At 42.9% G+C, this 19,574-nt stretch overlaps 1 protein-coding gene across 4 annotated transcripts in view; it reads left to right on the top strand.

Annotated features, from left to right (window-relative positions):
- The window catches only part of NRDE2 (NRDE-2, necessary for RNA interference, domain containing), a 48,296-nt gene that overhangs the window by 4,525 nt on the left and 24,197 nt on the right, over positions 1-19,574 (top strand). For 3 of the 4 annotated variants that reach the window (XM_049898909.1, XM_049898908.1, XM_049898912.1), the window contains exons 2-6: positions 7,807-7,915; positions 8,947-9,174; positions 12,385-12,534; positions 17,093-17,543; positions 18,566-18,971. In XM_049898909.1, the coding sequence (XP_049754866.1) occupies positions 7,807-7,915; positions 8,947-9,174; positions 12,385-12,534; positions 17,093-17,543; positions 18,566-18,971 (1,344 nt within the window). Of the gene's footprint in view, positions 1-7,806; positions 7,916-8,946; positions 9,175-12,384; positions 14,795-17,092; positions 17,544-18,565; positions 18,972-19,574 lie in introns of those variants that run through there. The other variant, XM_049898911.1, reaches the window with a different exon arrangement.

Below are 19,574 nucleotides of genomic sequence, written 5' to 3'. Positions count from 1 at the left end.
TCTACTCTCTTTTCATGCCCATTTTGCCAGCTTCTAACCTCCTCCACCCGTTCATCTCCCCTCCAGGCAGGAGATGCCAACATAGTCCACCTGATCCAAGAAGCTCACTCCTCACCAGCACCCCTCTCCAACCCATTGTCCAGTCCAATCCATGTCTGAAAAGTTGGCTTTGGGAATGGTTCCTGTCCTGGGCCAACAGAAGGTCTGGGGGTTATGACCACTGGGGTCCTTCTAGTCTCAGACCATTAAGTCTGGTCTTATGAGAATTTGGGGTCTGCATCCCACTGCTCTCCTGCTCCCTCAGGGGTTCTCTGTTGTGTTCCCTGTCAGGACAGTCATCGGTTGTGGCCAGGCACCATCTAGTTCTTCTGGTCTCAGGATGATGTAGTCTCTGGTTCATGTGGCCCTTTCTGAGCCCTAGACATGTTTTGAAGTGTCATCTCTGCAAGGTGTGGAGCTCACCTCTTAATTCATTTAAAAAACAAAACCACAAACAAGTAATCAGGGCTATCTTGTTATAATAGAATGGGGAATTGGTGTGGAACTTGGATATTTTATCCAATTATAATTCATATTTATAATAATAAAAGCAGGTTCTGCTGCTTTTTTGTTAGGCAGTAGTTATAATGTGGTTTTTCTGCCTGATGTTTCCACCCTACTTCCTTTCTTAGATGTATTTATGTGTAACAAAATGTAACACAGCGTGCAAATTCCCGGCAAGTTTCAAACTGCGATTGACTTATTTACTAATCCCTAGAGACAAAATGTTTGTCAGCCAGTCAGATTCTCTGTCTTAAACCCTAGGCATTGGTATCCTGCTGGGCTTCTCTGTAATATGTTACATCCTGCTTAGCTTTGACACAATTATCTAAATACGTATTTGATTTTTAATTATGTGAGGATATAAGTAAATACTGAAAAGGGCTTTGCCATCTGATTAATAAGGTATCTTTTAATCTCAGGTAACTTTCTCTAAGACTCTGTTTAGCAAAATTTAAGATAGCAATCCAGATGTATAATTTGAACCATTAAGGTTATAATTAAGTATAAGCTCCATGTGAGCAGAGACCTCACCTGTCTTGTTCACCACTGTACCCCCAGTGCCTAGAACTGTGCCTGGGTACATATAAAAAAAAAACATATAGTAGATACTTAATCATTTATTCTATGTTGTTCCAATATACATTTACAAGGAAAAGTAGAATTATAATAAATATACTTTATGCCTAGATAATCACTTCTTTTTAAAGATCTCAAAATCCTTCTTTTTTTTTTTTTGAAGTAAATTAGGTGCTGGGGATGCAAAGATGTGACGATATGGTCCAGATGCGCATTCATTTTAGCGGTTCACTTTCTTTGTGCAGGGCGCAGTGCTAGGTGTGGGAACACAGCAGTGAATAGACATGGACCCTGCCCTCGAGCTGCTTATAGTTTGGCGAGAGAGGGGTAGCAGGAGGGGAGGTCAGCTAGAGGCTTGAGTAAAAGAGTTGTAAATCAATTCAGTGTATTTGTTTGACCCACAGAACATTTGTGTGTAATTCTTTTCTTTGTCCTATCGTTACTCCTTACAGTGTCTCAATAATCCTTACTGACCGGATCTCTATGAGCATTGGAGTTGTGGACCTTTGGTTTAGAGTATAGCGGGAAGATTGACATGAAGATAATGAGATTACAACATCAAAATTGCCATAATGGCCCCATGTGCCAAGTGTAAGGAGAATTTAGGAAAGCCAGCTCCTTAGCGAGGAAGCGAAGAGTGGCACCGTGGTGTGCTGGAGCAAACTGAATGGAGAATTGCAGGTCCATGTCTCGGGTGCACCCTTGGCCATGTGTCTTAACGGCTTTGGGTCCCTAACTCTAGATCTTTATCTATGATTGCCCAAAATTGGAAGCTACCAAGATATCCTTCAACAGTTGAATGGATAAACAAACTGGTACATCTATACCCAAAAACCAAACCCTCTGCCATCAAGTCGATTCCAACTTATAGTGACCCTATATGACAGAGGAGAACTGCTCCATAGGGTTTCTGAGGTTTTAATCTTTACAGAAGAAGACCTGTTTGTTAGCAGCTGAGCCCTTTAGCCACTGTGCCCCCAGGGCTTTTGGTACATCTATACAATGAAGTATTCTTCAGTGATAAAAAGATATGAGCTATCAAGCCATGAAAAGACACACAGGAACTTTAAATGCACGTTGTTAAGTGAAGAAGCCCATCTGAAAAGCCTGCATACCCTGTAATTCCAACTATATGACATTCTGGAAAAGACAACACTATAGAGACAGTGAAGAGACTGGTGGTTGCCAGGGGGTCAGGGAGAGCGGGAGGGATGAATAGGTGGAAATGGGGCATTTTTAGGGCAGTGAAGCGGTTCTGTATGTTACTGTAGTGGTGGACACATGACATCACGCATTCGTCAAAACCCATAGTGTATCAATATTGGGTTCATCAGCTTTAATAGATATATCCTAGGAATGCAAGGTGGTAACAGAAATAACGTGCAGGTGAAAAGGGAGCTATGAAAACTCTCTGCTTTATGCACAATTTTTCTGTAAACCTAAAACTGCTGTAAAAAATAAAGTCATTAAACATATGTATATACATACACCAGGCACCTTGCTAGGTACTTTACACACATTTAGTCATCTCTGAGGCAGGCATTCTTTTTTGGCAAGGAAACCAAGGCACAGGAGAGCAGTAAACACCTAGATGGATGTGACCCCAAGCCTGTGTCACCCCACAGCCTGGCTTTTCTCTCTGGGCACACTGCCCTCCCTCTTGGGCTTCTTCTTCAGTCCGTAAACAAATGGCTGTTCCTCTCCCAGGCAGTCTCATCGCCTCTGTGGTGTTGTTACCTCTTTGTCAAGCCCAGACTGCTCTCTCGTGTACCAGATACAGTTTCCAGCTGCTGGGATGAAGAACTGTCTGGTTAGGGCCTTATCACCCTACAGGGTACTCAGATATTTTGATAGACCTGGCTGAACTCCCTCCCAAAGGAATACTAGGCTGCCTTCTGAGAAGGAGTAGAACTGTTCTCAGGTCAAAGTTGAGTTGTGGTCCACTGTTAGAACATCAGTGTTGCCAGTGGACAGCTCTACCTGGGGGCCTGCAGGCATCTCATAAAACCAGCTCCTCTGATCACAACCCAAGGGATTGTACCACCACCCCTCATTAGTGCTCAAGCCCTTTCTTTTCTTTTTGTTTTCTAAATTGTGCTTTAGATGAAGATTTACAGAGCAAGTTAGTTTCTCATTAAACAATTAATAAGCATTTTGTTTTGTGACATTGGTTGCCAACCCCAGGACATGCCAACACTGTCCCTTTCTAGACCTTGGGTTGCCCATTACATCTTTTCTGTCACCTCTTGCCTTCTAGTCCTTGCCCCTGGGCTGGGGTGCCTACTTAGTCTTGTTTTGTTTTATGGGCCTGTCTAATCTTTGGCTGAAGGGTGAACCTCAGGAGTGACTTCATTATGAGTTAAAAGGGAGTCCAGGGGCCATATTCTCAGGGTTTCTCCACTCTGTATCACACCAATAAGTCTAACCTTTTTGTTGAGTTTGAATTTTGTTCTACATTTTTCTCCAGCTCTGTCTGGGACCTTCTTTTGTGATCCCTGTCAGAGCAGGAGGTGGTGGTAGCTGGGCACCATCTAGTTGTGCTGGACTCAGTCTTGTGGAGGCTGTAGTACTTGTGGTCCATTAGTCCCTTGGACTAATCTTTCCTTTGTGTCTTCGGTTTTCTTCATTCTCCCTTGCTCGATACGGAGTGGGACCAGTGGAGTATCTTAGATGGCTGCTCACAGATGGCTGCTCACAATCAAGTCCTTTCTTGGATTCCTAGTCACCTTCTGGGTAATTCCAAACTATTTTTCTGGCACAGAGGTCACTTTGTGATTTAGCACCTGCCTGCCTTTTCAGCCCCCTCCTTTGTACTTGCCGTAGCTTCCCCACACTCCGTGCTTATTAGATTCCTGAGCAAGCCATGCCGTCTGTGTCTGTGTCTTTGTTCCCTCTTCCCTGGAATTCCTTCCCCACCCGGCACCTCCTAATAGACCAACTCCAATATTCTTTCCTCCAGGAAGCCTTCCTCACTCATACTCCCCCACCCTAGAGCCCCCGTTATATCTCCCCCCACCCCCCCGTTTTCATCAGGCACCCCTTCTTCTGTGCCTCCGTATCCCCTGCGCTGACCTTAGTTCAGCACTGGTCACAATGTTGCGTCTATTTTATTGGTTTGACTCCCATCACTAGACTGGGAGCCTCGTGTGAATGAGGACTCTCTTTTGTCCTGGTGTGGCACTTGGTAGTTACTCAGTAGGAGCCCTGGTGGTGCAATAGTTAAGCACTCTGAAAGGCTGGCAGTTCGAACCCACCCAGCGGCTCAGTATGAGAAAGACCTGGCAGTCTGCCCCCATAAAGATGATAGCCTATCCACCACAACGAGGTGGCGCCTGGCTGCCACCACCGACTGCCCTGACAGGAGTCCCAAAAGAGGGTTCCGGACAGAGCAGGAGAAAAATGTAGAACAAAATCCTAACTCACTCACACACAAAAAGACCAGACTTACTGGCCTGACAGAGACTGGGGAAGCCCTGAGAGTACAGCCCCTGACTCCTTTATAGCTCAGTAATGAAGTCACTGCCGGGGTTCACCCTTCAGCCAAAGATTAGACAGGCCCATAAAACGAAACAAGACTAAATGGGCACACCAGCACAGGGGCAAGGATGAGAAGGCAGGGGACAGGAAAGCTGGTAATGGGGAACCTGAGGTCGAGAAGGGGAGAGTGTTGACACGTCCTGGGGTTGGCAACCAATGTCACAAAACAATATGTGTATTGTTTAATGACAAACTAATAAGGTCTGTAAACCTTCATCTAAAATACAATTAATAATGATAAATTTCTGCCGAAACACTGCACACACAAAAAAAGATTACAGCCTAGGAAACCCTATGGGACAGTTCTGCTCTGTTACGTGGGGTCACTATGAGTTGGAATCGACTCGATGTCACCCAGCAATTACTCAATAAATGGTTATCAAGTAATTAGATGAAGATGTGACTTAAATGAAAAAGGGGGAATGATGCAGGTGTCTGTTGAATGTATGTGATAAATGAGACTTTTAGAATGCTGCCATAATCTTCTTCAAAAGCTTTTAGTAACTTCTATATTTCAGCCCCATTAGTTTACAGATGAGTAAACTGAGGCCCAGGGAGAAGTGACTTGCTTTAAGTGACACAGTTTTCTTTTTTTTTAATTGTGCTTTAAGTGAAAGTTTACAGCTCAAGTTAGTTTCTCACTCAGAAAGTTATACGTTATTGTTAACGTGACCCTAGTTAAGTGAGTTTTCTACTTGATAAAGTCCAGAGGACATGGACACTAGCCCTGCCCACCTTTCCGGTCTTTTCCTCCCTTGTCAGTGTGCCTGTACACCTCAGTGTCCACGGCTCTGCTTGTGCTGACTGAGAATGTGTCCAGTTCCTTCTTGCCCTTGTCCCCCACACCACCTACCATACTTCCTTGAAGTTGTCTGTGCCTGTGTTTCTCTAAGGTTCTGCTTCTCTTTCAAGGTCCAAGTTACCACATTTCCTCTTGAAAAGTCTTCCCTGACCATACCAGCCCATAGAGATTCCTTCTACCCCTGGACTTCTGCAGACGCTTAGGGCTTGTGCCCAGACCTTCCATTCTTGGCAACAGTTTCATTTTACCTTTAATTGAAGTATAATATAAACCTGTTGTCACTGAGTCGATTCCTACTCAAAGCAACCCTATAGGACAGGGTAGAACTGCCCCATGGGGTTTCCAAGGAGCAGCGGGTGGATTCGAACTGCCGATCTTTTGGTTAACAGCTAAACTCTTAACCACTGTGCTACCAGGGCTCCAAAAAAAGAAAAGTTCACATAGCATAAGAGTAGAACTTGATGAATTCAGAACTTCAAAATCAGAACCCATCTGTGTAATCAGCACTCTTAGCAAGAAATACAACCTTGCCAGCTCCCTTGAAGCCCTGCAAGGTGTTTTGGTGTTGTGTTTTGGAGGCGGTTGTTGTTGTTCCCTCCGTACATCTTGTCTGGTCCGTGTCTTTGTGTACGTGTTTATGTAGCTTGGAATGTCTTCGCCTTGTCAGGTTTCCAGAATTCTCTGTGCCCACTGCTCAAGGCCCAACTTCAGCCCACCTTCTTTATAAACATTCTCTGACTTCTTCAGCTCTTTGGGTTTCTTTAACACTCACTGTTCATGTAACATGCTTATCACATCTGCTGCTTTGTGATAGGTCTTATACTGCTACTTAACTCTTCTTATTTTAGTTTCTGAGAGTTTTATGTCATTCTTGCAAATAAATTGTAAGCTCCTTGAGAATGGAACACTGGTTAAAAGGAATCGCCAAATATCGTCTAAATGTGACATTATTTGAATTCTTTTAAAATAATTACGGATATCTTTTGTCTTATTATAAACTCATAATAGCGGAAAAGTTAGAAAATAAGTACTTTGAAATAGTTCATTGTAGAAAAATTAGAAAATATGGGTCAGCAGAGAGAAGAAAATTTATAGACACTCAGTCTCACCACCCAGAGGTAATCATTATTAGCATCTTAGTATAAGCTTAGCATTAATTAGAAATACCTGACTGAAGGTAATATTTTAGAGGGTGAATAGTTTGCCTTGCTTGGGAACTAGGTCTGCATAGTAACAGGTGCTGGGTGCCTACCACATGCAAGGCCCGGTTAGGCTCTAAGGTAGATACAGTGATTTATGAGACTAGCCTTCTAAGGTTTGGGAGGAACCACGAGGTGTAAGTAATTAAATAACAAAGCTAAAGTGAGAAAGAAGAATTTCACTTTGAAATGCCTGTTTTAATTTCAGTTACCCGTTGGCCCATTGCCATCGAGTGAATTCCAACTCATAGCAACCCCATAGGACAGAGTAGGACTGCCCCATAGGGTTTCCAAGGAGCAGCTGGTGAATTCAAACTGCTGACTTTTTGATTAGCAGCCTAGCTCTTAACTACTGAGTTAGAATCATATAAACATTTTGTTGTTGTTGGTTGTCATGGCATCAATTCCAAGTCATGGCAACCTCATTTGTGCAGAGTAGAACTGCTCCATGGGGTTTTCAAGACTGTGACCTTGCAGGAGCAGATCACCGGGACTGTCCTCTGTGGCACCCCCAGGTGGGTTTGAATCGCCAAACCTCTGGCTAGTAGTTGGGCACTTAACCATTTGCACCACCCACGAAGTCCATGTATCATTGTCCAGAAGGCTAATTTTGAAACCTTGTGCTTTTATTTTCAGAGAGGAGTACGGTTATAAGGAAAGGTCTGTGTTAAGTTACGAAACTGAGGTAGAACGCTGGACTTTTTTGAAAGACCCTGATCTTCTGTGAAAACATTAGACGTGGTGGGGCTTTTATGCATGACTGGGTTCTTTAACTTTCAGGAAATTGTCTAGATTAAATTTGAGGTCATTAAAACCAAATGCTTTGGAAGCTTTCACACTCGTTGGACAGAGTGCAGATGGCATACATAAAGCCTTGTTGTCTTTTAGGTCACGCTTGTTACATGGTTTTTCTTAAGCTGCGCCTGAGATCACAAGAGGATTTCAGGTCTTCAGTATTTTAGAGTGTGTTAAAGTGCCATGCCCTGTGAAGTAAAAATTTCATGGCTTTCCTCGTGCTTCCATGGACAGTTCAAAACGTCTGGCTGACGTTGGCCATGAATTAGGATGTCTGCTGATAAGACGAGTTTCCTGCGGTAGACATCATACGGAGCAGATTTCATCGACCTTCTTTCCCTTTTGCATGTGCAGAATTAGACTGGCTGAGCAACCCAAGCTTCTGTGTTGGAACCATAATACCACCGAGCCAGCAGCTGGAAGAAGCCCCAGACCTTGTTCCTGAGGGGCCACCACTGACCAGGTAGCGTTTTTTGGCAGATGAGGTTCAGTCTTGGTCAGTTACCATCTGTAGCTGAGTTTAAAGGAGCTCCTTAGAAAACTCTGTGGTAGAAAGCAAAGTCAGACTCTTCTTCTTACTTAACATGATGAGGTAATCTTTTAGTGACCATTTTCCCCTTCCTCACTCTAACAGATGATTCCTTTTTCCCTTTACATTGCAGCAGCAAGTACATGACACAGTCAGTGCCTGTAATTAGGCCATGAGGGAAATGATATCACTGTGATTCTTAACTTCACAAACCTCATTAGTAACCTTTAGACTAATATAATTCAGGTATTTCCTTAATGGTATTTTCAACACTTTTGTGAAAATAGAAGGAGCTCATAGAATATAACATAAAATCAGATGAAAACTTTGGGGAAAGCAAAATGGCACGTATCTCTACCCAGCTTTCAAAGAATTTTGTTTTAGATCATTGAATTGAGAAATGAGCTATCTCACAAATATGGACTAGCTGGTCTCGTTAATATGATGAACCCAGTGAGGCTCTGCGCTCTAAAAACCTAAGGTGCCTCTGAAAATTGAGAATTATTGATGCATGAGAGGGAGTTGTTTGTAGATGTTTCAGTAATGAAGAAGACCTCATTTTAACCTTCAAAAAGAAAGGACCAGAATTAATTTTTTTTTTTTTTGCATGAAAGACATGCTGTCATAATATGTGAGACTAAAAACAAACCTCTTATAATCTGGCTTTTAAAAATACTGTATTTGATAAAATAACGGATAGATTGCATTCATTTAAAGATGTGTAGATTTGAAATGATAGGCGCAGAGATGATTACAATTAGAATTTCTTCACCTGTTTTAGGTCCAAGTCTAAATCTTTAAGGTCAGTTGTAATCTAGGAAGGTCTTGTAGACTATCTGGACAAATAATAAATCTCTGTGAGCATTTATAGCATCCCTGTTACATTTTGGTTACTTATTTATTTCTTTACTTATTATTTTCCCTACCTCTTTGAAAACAGTTCTAATGTTGATTTTCCCAAACAGGAGTCCTTTGAAATCAGAGCCTTCAGATGAAAGTGACACTAACAAAAAACTCAAACAAACAAGCAGAAAAAAGAAGAAAGAGAAAAAGAAGAAAAGGAGACATCAGCACCACAAGAAAACCAAGAGAAAACATGGGCAGTCGAGTGGCAGCACATCTGAGCCAGATACTGACGCTGAAAGGGACAAATCTTCTAGAAGCATCAGTAAAAGGGAATCTGAGAAACCAAAGTAGGTTTCCGGCCCCAGATAGCTGTGATATTTTAAACCTTGACTTTTCCTCTCCTGGTTGTTGCTACAAGGTAGACCTTTGGGTGATTGTTTAGTCAGTGAATCAAAATGGTGCTGTACCTTTATTAGAGCAGCATCAAAAAACAGGAAAGCTTGCCTAAAAAAATTAGGGCTAGGGTTTTATTTGAGAAATGCTTAGACACAGCAATGTTTGTGTCAAATATGATTTAGACAAAGTCTTCGGGATTTTTGAAAGATGGCAGATGTGCCACACAGTGGGCGTATGGGCCAGTTCAGTGCACAGTTAAGGGTTTCATTTGTGATGAGGTCGTTCTCCACACTTAGAGAATTACTCTGTAATGACGTAACCTCTCCTCCTTGATCCTTTTAATCTCTCCCCCGCGGTCCCGTGTGTGCGTGCACACGCGCATTCTTTGGTTAAGGTTAATGTAGCACTTTCATTCTTTTCCTTTTTCTTCATATGTGGTTAGAGCCACTGTTGAAGTTGCAGGCTCGCTGGGACCACAGTGTTTTCTTTCCTTCGAGACTTTATTTCTTCTCATGCTTTACCCTGCTGTCTACCTGAGTATCGTTCAAGTCCTTCTACAGAAGAGCCACTGAGCAGGTGCTCCGTGATAGCCTTTCCTTTCTTAGTCCAGCATCCTCCCATGTATAGAGAGGCCCTTTGCCCACAGGTGGGACAGGTGATAAGTGGTGAAACTATCCGAACTGTTGCCCATTTAACTTTTTCCTTTCCTTTGCTCATTTGGCCTAGGAGAGAGAAAATTTAAGTATCTGTCCAGAGTATACCTGAAAAAAAAAAAATAGTGCTAAGAAGAGTTTTGCAAGCCTTCAGGGGTTATTTACTTTTGTTCTGTGCTTGGAACGCCCATTGATGTCAGCGGGAGCTCTGGGAATGGAGCAAGTCTGGAATCTGGCCTTGAGCATTTCCGTCAGAAAGGCAAACACCACAGGTGACCAGGGTCCTTCTGTCATCAGATCAGTGGCAGAGAGCTCTGCAGGCCTCTGGTCTGCCTTGCTGTATGCCCAACGCATGGCACAGGTCTGATACACAGTAAGCATCCAGTGTGTTTGTTGTGTGAGGGAATGAATGAATGAATGAGTGTACTGATATTCTTGTGTTTTAGTAGGTCTTCAAACCAAAATACATTCATCATTGTTTCTTCTGAAAACTCTCCTTTTAGCTACAAGCCCTCTTCTATAGGTGAGAAAAATGAGTTTTAAAGGATTTCCGAAAACCATGCAGAAATTACCGTTAGTACTTGAAAGGTAGTTATTTTAACTACCCCTCTAGAGCTGACTTTTACAGTCTGTTGATAATTTTATGATCGGATAACACTTTGAAGTCTGTTGATATTTTGCAGAATATCAGAAGCCCTTTTAAGGTCAAAATAGACTGTTCTTGTTTTTCTCTTTGACTTTCTTACCATGAATGTCTTCCATTTCTCCCTGGGAAGGTGACTGGGAGGAGTTGTTTGTTTCCCTGTAGACAAGGCCTAAGATATCAGAGAGCCCTGAGAGTTTTCATTGATGCTAGGAAAGTAAGTTTGTGGAAGGCAATGTACTGTATGGGACTTTTATTCCAGCAAGGTATGGAGGAACAAATGACTTCCTGCCTTTTCCCCTATGGGTGAGCCCTAGGAGTGGCTCACCCACAGTCAGTATTCTCTTGTTTGCCCCAGAGACCACAGCTGCTAATTGAGCTGTGTTTCCTAGGATCCTAGCACGAGCTTCTCTGCCTTCAGGCAGAGGCAGGCCCCTCCTTGCACACAGCCCAGACCCCATCCTGCTGCCTGTCCTCAATACCCAATAGGGGAGGAAGGAGGGCTTGTTTACTCCCCAGGGGTGGTCTGCAGCTGGGCCTTCCTTTTTTTTTTCTTCCAATTCACTTTACTTTTCTTCCTGGGCTGCATTAGTCTCTTTCTGTTGGGCTCTGCCTCTCTTCTCTACTCCTTAGGATTTTTTGTAGACAGACAACCCTCCACAGTGGTTCTGGAGGGAAGTGTGTTAAAATCACCAGCTATTTTAATGCGAGGTTCATCGTTCAACAAATATTTGTTGCGTAGCTACTTTGTGCCCCTGACATGCCATTCCCTTGTGTTTACAGCCAAGAATCACTTAGAAGCCTCCAGAACCTTTATTTCTATCCGGGCAGAGCCGAAAAGCAAAGATGGCACAGCAGTTAATGGCAATTTTGACTACTTTGTCAGCTTCTTGTGTCAGCAGCATTATGAACTGATTTCCTTTGGGGGAAGAAAGATGCTAGATGTCAGTAAAATCTCCCCTTCCTCTCACTTAACTCGTAGGGAAGTGGTTCCATTTGTATCTGAGCTGAAACTCTGGCAGTTCACAAGCTGTTTCAAAGAGATAAATGAGGGTCTTCTCTGACTGTGGGCCGCTCTGGGTTCTGCGCTTTATGCGGAGGTTCATACATGTAGGCAAAACAGCACACTCAGAGCCCAGAATACAAAAAGCAGACTTAGACCAAGGCTAAGTCCCGTCTGAGTGGACAGTTCAGGAATGTAGGAGGTAAGTAGGGTGTGTGTGTGTGTGTGTGTGTGTGTGTGTAGCCCACTTTAATGTTAACAGTGGTCATGTGTGTAGTTTCTTCTGCCTAGCACTCTAATGTGACTTAGAGCAGAGTTATTTTTTTAAGAAAAAAAGCTTGTTTGTAAATATACTTGGAATTCAAGTTAGGTAAAACCAATTGCTGACAAATTGACTCCAACTCATGGTGACCCCGTGTGTTTCAGAGTAGAGTGGCGCTCCCCAGGGGTTTCAGTGGCTGACCTTTCAGAAGCAGATCACCAGGCCTTTCTTCCGAGGTGCCTCTGAGTGGATTCAAACCACAAACCACTATCCTTTCAGTTAGCAGCTGAGTTCTTAACTGTTGATAAACTCAAGTAATAGTCATTTAAATGAAATATTTAAATAGAATATCTCTGTCCTTCTAGTTTATTTCTGGACAAGATGAGGTCTTTTTTTTTGTAAAGTATCATTTAATAGTGACGGTTTCTGCTTTATTTTTAAAAGCTCTTTTCCAGAGCAAGCGTCCTCTTCCCATCTCTGTAGGACATGCACATTTTAGTTTGAAACGCTTCACTTTCATGTTTCTGAAAATGCCAGATATGTGGCTGGGAGACTTCTAAAGTGCCTTTTCCTTTCTCTTTGCTGTTTTTTATCCCACAGTCAAGATAATCATGCTGCTGCAGATATTGGACATCGGTGTGTTTGGCTGGAGGACATTCAGGCTGCGACGGGAGAAACCTTCCGAACAGATAAGAAACCAGATCCTGCAAACTGGGAGTATAAGTCTCTCTACCGGGGGGATATAGCAAGGTAGCCACCATGATGCTTCTGTCTGGTCTTCATTGGTGGGAAGTAACTTCTTCCTCTTCTGAACTCTTTCTCAGCATTGTCTGTCTGTCTGTCTCTTTTATGGATCATATTGAGTTTTATCTAATGTTACCTTATTTAAGCACATGCCTTACCTCACATACTAAAATGAAAGCCTAAATCTAGTGGCCAGGGTCCAGGTTGGGTGAATCTTATTTCTCCATGGTGTTTGCATAGTGCCTGGCATAGTATGTGTTCAGTAAATATTTGTTGAATGAAGGAATCTAAAAATACCTTGCAATAATTAATTTGTGACACAGTATCCAGAAACCATTTGGTCTAATCTATATGCCATTTTAAAAAGTTGCGAAAGCCTCTTATTTATCCACCCCCATGTCTGCCATTTAAGAAATGACGTTAAATGGTAAGGACTTTTTCAAATGTTCCAGCATATGCCACCAGATAATCGCAAAAATGGGGGTTGTTATTTGCTTCAGTAATGAGTTTGAACTTTTCCTCTCTAATCTGTCAATCACAAATATTTGTGTACTTGTCAGACCCTTTAGACGTTTAGTGCTTTGTGAGGCACTCTTGGGAACATGAAGAACAGTAACACCCAGTCTGTGTTCCCAGACAGCCTGTGGAAAATGAAAGCTGCAGGTAGAGAATCGTGGAATATTAAGGAAGAGGAGCTCTTGGAGGTTGTCATCATCCTTTACAGGCTGATCAGTTTTTAAAAATAAATTTCTGTTTCCATTCCTTTGCTGCCCCTCTAGCTGTTAATTGTGTTTTCACTTAGGACATTATGGTTCACTACATAAGCAATTGCAACGAAAATTGTCTTTATGATGATTTTCCATCAGTTATTTTTCAGTGCATATTTATATCTACATAAACCAAAGCCAAAAAACCCGTTGCCATCGAGTCGATTCCGACTCATAGTTCTACTATAGGACGGAGTAGAACTGCCCCATAGGGTTTCCAGGGAGCGGCTAGGGGATTCAAACTGCCAACCTTGTTGGTTAGCAGCCTGAACTCTTAACCACTGCACCACCAGGGCTCCTGTATCTACATACTATGTACTGAAACCTCATGGTGGTCGTACATGGCTATCACTAAAATGGGTTCATCTGTTTTTGCATTCTTTTACCACTCCCTGGAGTCTTACTGGGTTTTCCACGCCACCACAGTGTAGTGCCACAGATAAGGTGGTGGTGGTGTTAGGTGCCATTGAGTTGATTTTCGACTCATAGCAACCTTGTGTGACAGTAGAACTGCCATATGGGGCTTTCTAGGTTGTAATCTTTATAGAAGCAGATCTCCAGGTCTTTCTCCCATGGTTAGCAGCTGAGTGCTTAAACATTGCACCACCAGGGCTCCTGCAGATAAGGTAGATACCCAATAAAAGATGGGCGTGAGGTGCCGTGGTCCCCTGTGTCAGCCTGCCTGATCGGCACAAGGGCGGGAGAGGAAGGCGTGCGCTCCCATTTTACAGGCATGGATCTCCTAGGAATTTAGCGACTTCTCAAGATCATGTGACCAGGAAGCAGCAGAGTTGGGATATGAGCCTGTGTTTCTCTGACTTCAAATGTTCTTTCAGCCACAACATTGTCCACAGCCCCGCCTCTTTTTCCTTTGTGCCTATAGCCAAATTATTGTCAGTTAAATGTACATATGATGTCATTCATGGAACTCTCAGAACAAAATGGGGAGGGGGAGGCCCCAGCCTCTGAGATTATTCAGCTGAAAGCGAGCTGATTATTTGATGAGGATTTTATAAGAAAAGTACCTTCATTTGGAGGAATACTGCATTAAAGTACATCCTAGGGCCTAACTTAAGACTCTCTGATAATACAACCTAAATGTCCAATAGGAAAATGGTTAAATTATGGCACATCCTTACAGTGGAACAATTTGAAGCTCATAAAAATTATATTTTCTGTAACTAATAGTATAGGGAAATGCTCGAGAGTAGGGGGAAAGCCTGAAGTTGTATGATATGTCAGCTGACAGTGTGAGAAGGGTATGCATGTATGCATATAAATGCATACATCTCCACACATACATCCACATACAGAATAATATAGAATAGAAGGTTCCCAGAAAGCTCTGCCTCCATCCCCTTGGTTCAGCCCCAGGCTGGCTCCTCGGCTTTCCTGCTGTCAACAGACGCCTCGAGAAGCTCTCTGCTCTCCTTGCCCTTCCCTCACACCTCACATTAATGAATTCCACCTTGGGAGAATCTTTTCTTACGTATATACAGGTAAGTTCTCTAGAGACCCCTTTCTCTTCCAAATTCTTTTCCAATTACCTCGGGATAATCTCTCTCCATTCCGTTTATGAGTCAAAAACAACCCTAACAGAAAGGGATGATATAAAGTAGTGCTGGAAGCAGCCTCTTTTTCCCCACAGCCTTCACTAAGAAAAACTACAAACATACAGCAAAGTTGAAAGAATATCACAATGAACACTCATATATCCACCACCTGCATCCTGCCATTAACATTTACTTGACGTGCTTTATCACGTATCTATTCATCCATCCATCCATACCTTAATCTTTTGTATTTTCTTGATACATTTCAAAGTAAATTGCATCAGTACACTAGCCCTAAATGTTTCAGCATGCATATCATTAACTAGAGTTCAATATTTGTTTAGTTTCTTCTTTTGATAAAAATTTACATGCAGTCAGTGTACAAATCTTAAGTGTACATTTGCTGAGTTTTGAGAAATGCATACACCTATGTAACCCAGACCCCTATGGAAATACACAGGATATTACTGTGACCCCAAAAAGTTTCCTCATGTCCCTTTCCACTCAGTCTGCACCACTACTTCCCCAGAGGCAACCACTGTTCTAATTTTTTCTACCATTGGTTAGTTTGGCCTGTTCTGGAATTTCATATAAATGGAATTGTACAGTGTGTCCTCTTTTGTGTCTGGCTTCGTTCGCTCAACATAACGTTTTTGAGATTATTGCACGTTGTGGCCTTTAGCAGTAGTTCGTTCCTTTTTGTTGCTGGTAGATCCCACTGTGTGACTGTACCACCGTTTGTGTCTCCTTTCTTCTGTTGGTGGACGTGTGGGCTCTTGCCAATATTTGGTGTTATGGCTGAGGCTGCTGTGAGCATTTGTGCACCAGGCTTTGGGTAGACATGTAGTTTCATTTTTCTTGGGTAAATACCTGGGAATAGAATTGCTAGGTCGTAGGGTGAGTCTGGAGCCCTAGTTGTGCAGTGGATAAGAGCTCAGCTACTAACCAAAAGGTCGGCAGTTCAGATCGACCAGTTGGTCCTTGGAAACCCTAAGGGGCAGTTCTACTCCGTCCTATAGAGTCCCTGTGAATCAAAATCAACTCAACAGCAACAGGTTTGGTTTTTTGGGTTTAGGGTAGGTCTATGTTTAGTTTTTTAAGGAACTGACAGAGCTTCTCCCAAAGTGATTGTGCCATTTTCCGTTACCTCTAACAGTGGTCCAGAGTCCTGGTTACTCCATAGGTTAAAACCAAAAAACCTATTGCCATCAGACTCATAGTGACCTTGTGGGACAGAGTAGAACTACCCCATAAGGTTTCCCAGGAGTGTCTGACTGTATTATCCTGTGGCTTCGAACTGCCAACCTTTTGATTAGCAGCCAATCTCTTAACCACTGTGTCGCCAGGGCACCATTCCACAGTTTACTCACCAACATTTGGTAATTGCTGGTCTTTTTAATTTTAGCTGTTCTGGTGGGTATGTGGCATATCTTATTGTGGTTTTAATTTGCATTTCCTTGGGAACTAATGACTTCCAGCACTTTTCCATGTGCTTACTGGCCATTCTCTTTTGTGAATTTTCTCTTTAGATCTGTTGCCCATGTTTTAACTGGGTTGTTTGTATAGCATACATAAGAAAAGTGTGTAATTTTCTTTAGCTTTTGCCTGTGTAGTTATTCAGCAGTCTTGTGTTTGTAACTCTGGGTACACCTACACATCTCATAAAAGCATTTTATAACCCAACCTATTTTACCTTGAAGTAGAAAATACCCAAAATGCAGTTTTATTTAACGTACTTTATTTCAGGATTGAAAAAAAGAATCTTAGACCTGTATGTTATCTTCTTAAGAAGGGATACAAGACAACATTGAAGGAATGTGACTTGTGTACGAGATAGATCACCTAGGTTGCCAGGTCCCAGTGTTCCTTACTAGGCAGTATAAAAGACAGAGGGATCTTTTCTGCCTTACCTGTCACCTAGGGTTGTGACATAATGTATGTGACAGTACTTTAACTACAGAACTCCAGGAGAATGTAAATTAGAAAGATGTAGAAGACCGGCATGATCTGAAATTCATGAGATACTAACGAAGAGTTGAAGTGTTAGAGAAAGAAGTCAAACCAGGCAGAAAAAGTGAATTGCCACTCTTCATATTTCTCTAAATAGAAACAATTTGAAGGTGAGGTGAATTTGGATAGATGCAGTTAACTTGCATAACAAGGCATGAAGTCTAATGAGCCTTCAGTCATTCAGAGGTAGCGCACGTATGCCTTCGGTAACTTTTCTTCTTCTTCCGATGTAAGATACAAGAGGAAAGGAGACTCCTGCCTGGGCATTAACCCTAAGAAGCAGTGTATATCTTGGGAAGGGGCTCCCATGGAAAAGAAGAATTCACACAAGCATGTTGAACGCTATTTTACCAAGAAGAACGTGGGATTGATGAGCATTGATGGAGCTGCTGTTAGCAGTAAAACCGAACCTCCCTCATCTGAGGCGGCCTCGTTTATACCAGTGAAGGACTCGGAGGATGTGGCTCCTTCCGTCACCACCTGGATGAACCCTCTGGGGATTTACGACCATTCCACCACGCAGTGGTTACAAGGACAGGGCCCTTTGGAGCAAGAGACAAAGCTGCCAGACTCACAGCCAGACAGAGAGAATGCTGTTCTCAAGGCCAAGGTGGAGGAATTTAACAGGAAGATTCGGGAGAATCCTCAGGACATTGAGCTGTGGATGGCATTTGTTGCTTTTCAGGTAAGTGTCACTGCCCCAGATCTCTTACCTTAGAATAAACCCATTGCCGTTGAGTTGATCCTGACTCATAGCGACCCTATGGGACAGAGTAGAACTGCTCCATAGGGCTCTCAAGGCTGTAAATCCTTTCTCGTGCAGAGCGACTCGTGGGTTCAAGCCATTGTCCTTTCAGTTAGCAGCTGAGCACTTAACCACTGTGCCATCAGGGCTCCTTCTACCTTAGAACGATGTCCCTAATTTTGGGCAAGCCCATTCAATCTGCAGCAATTTTTGAGCTCCTATGAGGGACCCTGGCATTGGGCATATAAGAATTATTATTAGAATATAGTCCTTGCTCTGAGCTTGCTCAGAGTCTGTTGAGGAAGACAAACATGTGAAGAATAAATACAATCTAGGGTAATAAATGCTATAATAATGGTGTCATTTGGGAATGGAGTGAGGGAGTGACTTCCTACCAGAGACTAAGAAAAGGCTTCCAAGAGAAGGTGAAATCTGAACAGAGTCTTGAAGGAGACGTAGATGCTCAGCAGGCAGGAAGGCTTCCTGAAGTACAATTAGACCATGCAAATGCCCAGACTTGTGAAAGAGAAGGGGCTGCTCATTAAATTACCTGAATTAGAGCTATATTTCCCTTTCTAAGGTACATGAATTTGTCTCAGCTCCCCTTTTTGAGAGTCACTGTCACCGTTACCCTATTTGGTACTATGTTTGACCATTGTATTGGTAGGGTGGTTTCTTCAGAGAAGGCTTTCATGGTGTTTTATGCCAGGTGCTGGTATATAAATCTAAGTTTAAAATACCAGAGTAGACAGGTAAATCAGGTGAAATAAACACAAGATCAGACATAGTAGGTGACACAAGCAGCCTAGCAACCAAGTTCTTACGAAAAGAAATCATGATAAACAAGCAGTTAGTGAGAAAGTCTGAATAAGAATTCCTTTTGAGAAGTGACAAAGCACTGTAGACGTTTGCAGGCTCACCCAGTCCCATTTGCATTTGTAAACTGGTGTTTTGTTGTTGAGGACGAGGTCATGAGAAGGCCAGGCCTGTATGCCCTTGACGAAGGAGAGCAGGAGAAGCGAAAGCGGTCCCTGAAGCTCACCCTGGAGAAGAAGCTGGCTATCCTGGAGCGGGCCATCGAGAGCAACCCAAGCAGCGTCGACCTGAAACTCGCCAAGCTGAAGCTCTGCACGGAGTTCTGGGAGCCCGCCACTCTGGTCAAAGAGTGGCAGAAGCTGATATTCTTGCACCCCAACAATACAGCCCTTTGGCAGAAGTACCTTCTATTTTGCCAGAGTCAATTTAGCACCTTCTCGGTATCAAAAATTCACAATCTTTATGGAAAATGCTTGAGTACTTTGTCTTCCGTTAAGGACGGCAGCATCTTATCTCACCCCGTGTTGCCTGGCACCGAGGAGGCCATGTTTGGTAAGGAAAGGACCACATCCAATGACGCAGGCCAAGTAATACTTTCTTTTGGCTTGAGTTGGAAATGATTTGTTTTTGGTTTATTTTAGAAAGTCTAAATGGTCTGATAAAACATTTTTAAAAAGTATCATGCCTCCTTCTGAGTAGAACAGATCCACATACCCCTACCCTGCTCCCCCCAGCCAGAAGATTATGATACCGCATTAGAGACGGTGGATTTAGAAGGCAGTCACTGGACTGGAAGTCCCAGTCTAACCAAGTAGACGTAGTCTCTTAACCGCTTTGGCTGCCAATGACCTTGTCTGCTGAGATGCCTGTACTGCTCTTCTCACCCAGTTATAGGGGCTCACGTGATAAAGGACGTGAGATGCTCTGGCTAAGTGGAAATCATTGTACAGATAAAAGTTACTGGTGTTGTTACACTGCTACCATTTATTGGTGGGTCCCAAAGGAGCCCAGAATATAAATTTTGGCCAGTAATGAGAGAGAGGAGTTCGCATGTTGTGTAGGAGCCGTAGACTGTCACTTGCAGCCTGGCTTTGCCCTTCACCAGCCCTGGTGTGACCTTGGGCAGATTCCTTAATCTGTTTTTGCTCCAGCTTC

Source organism: Elephas maximus, chromosome 10, assembly GCF_024166365.1.
Source record: "Elephas maximus indicus isolate mEleMax1 chromosome 10, mEleMax1 primary haplotype, whole genome shotgun sequence".
Taxonomy (NCBI): domain Eukaryota; kingdom Metazoa; phylum Chordata; class Mammalia; order Proboscidea; family Elephantidae; genus Elephas; species Elephas maximus.
Note: the sequence above shows the minus strand (reverse complement) of the source record. Positions and strands in the feature narration are given on the sequence as shown.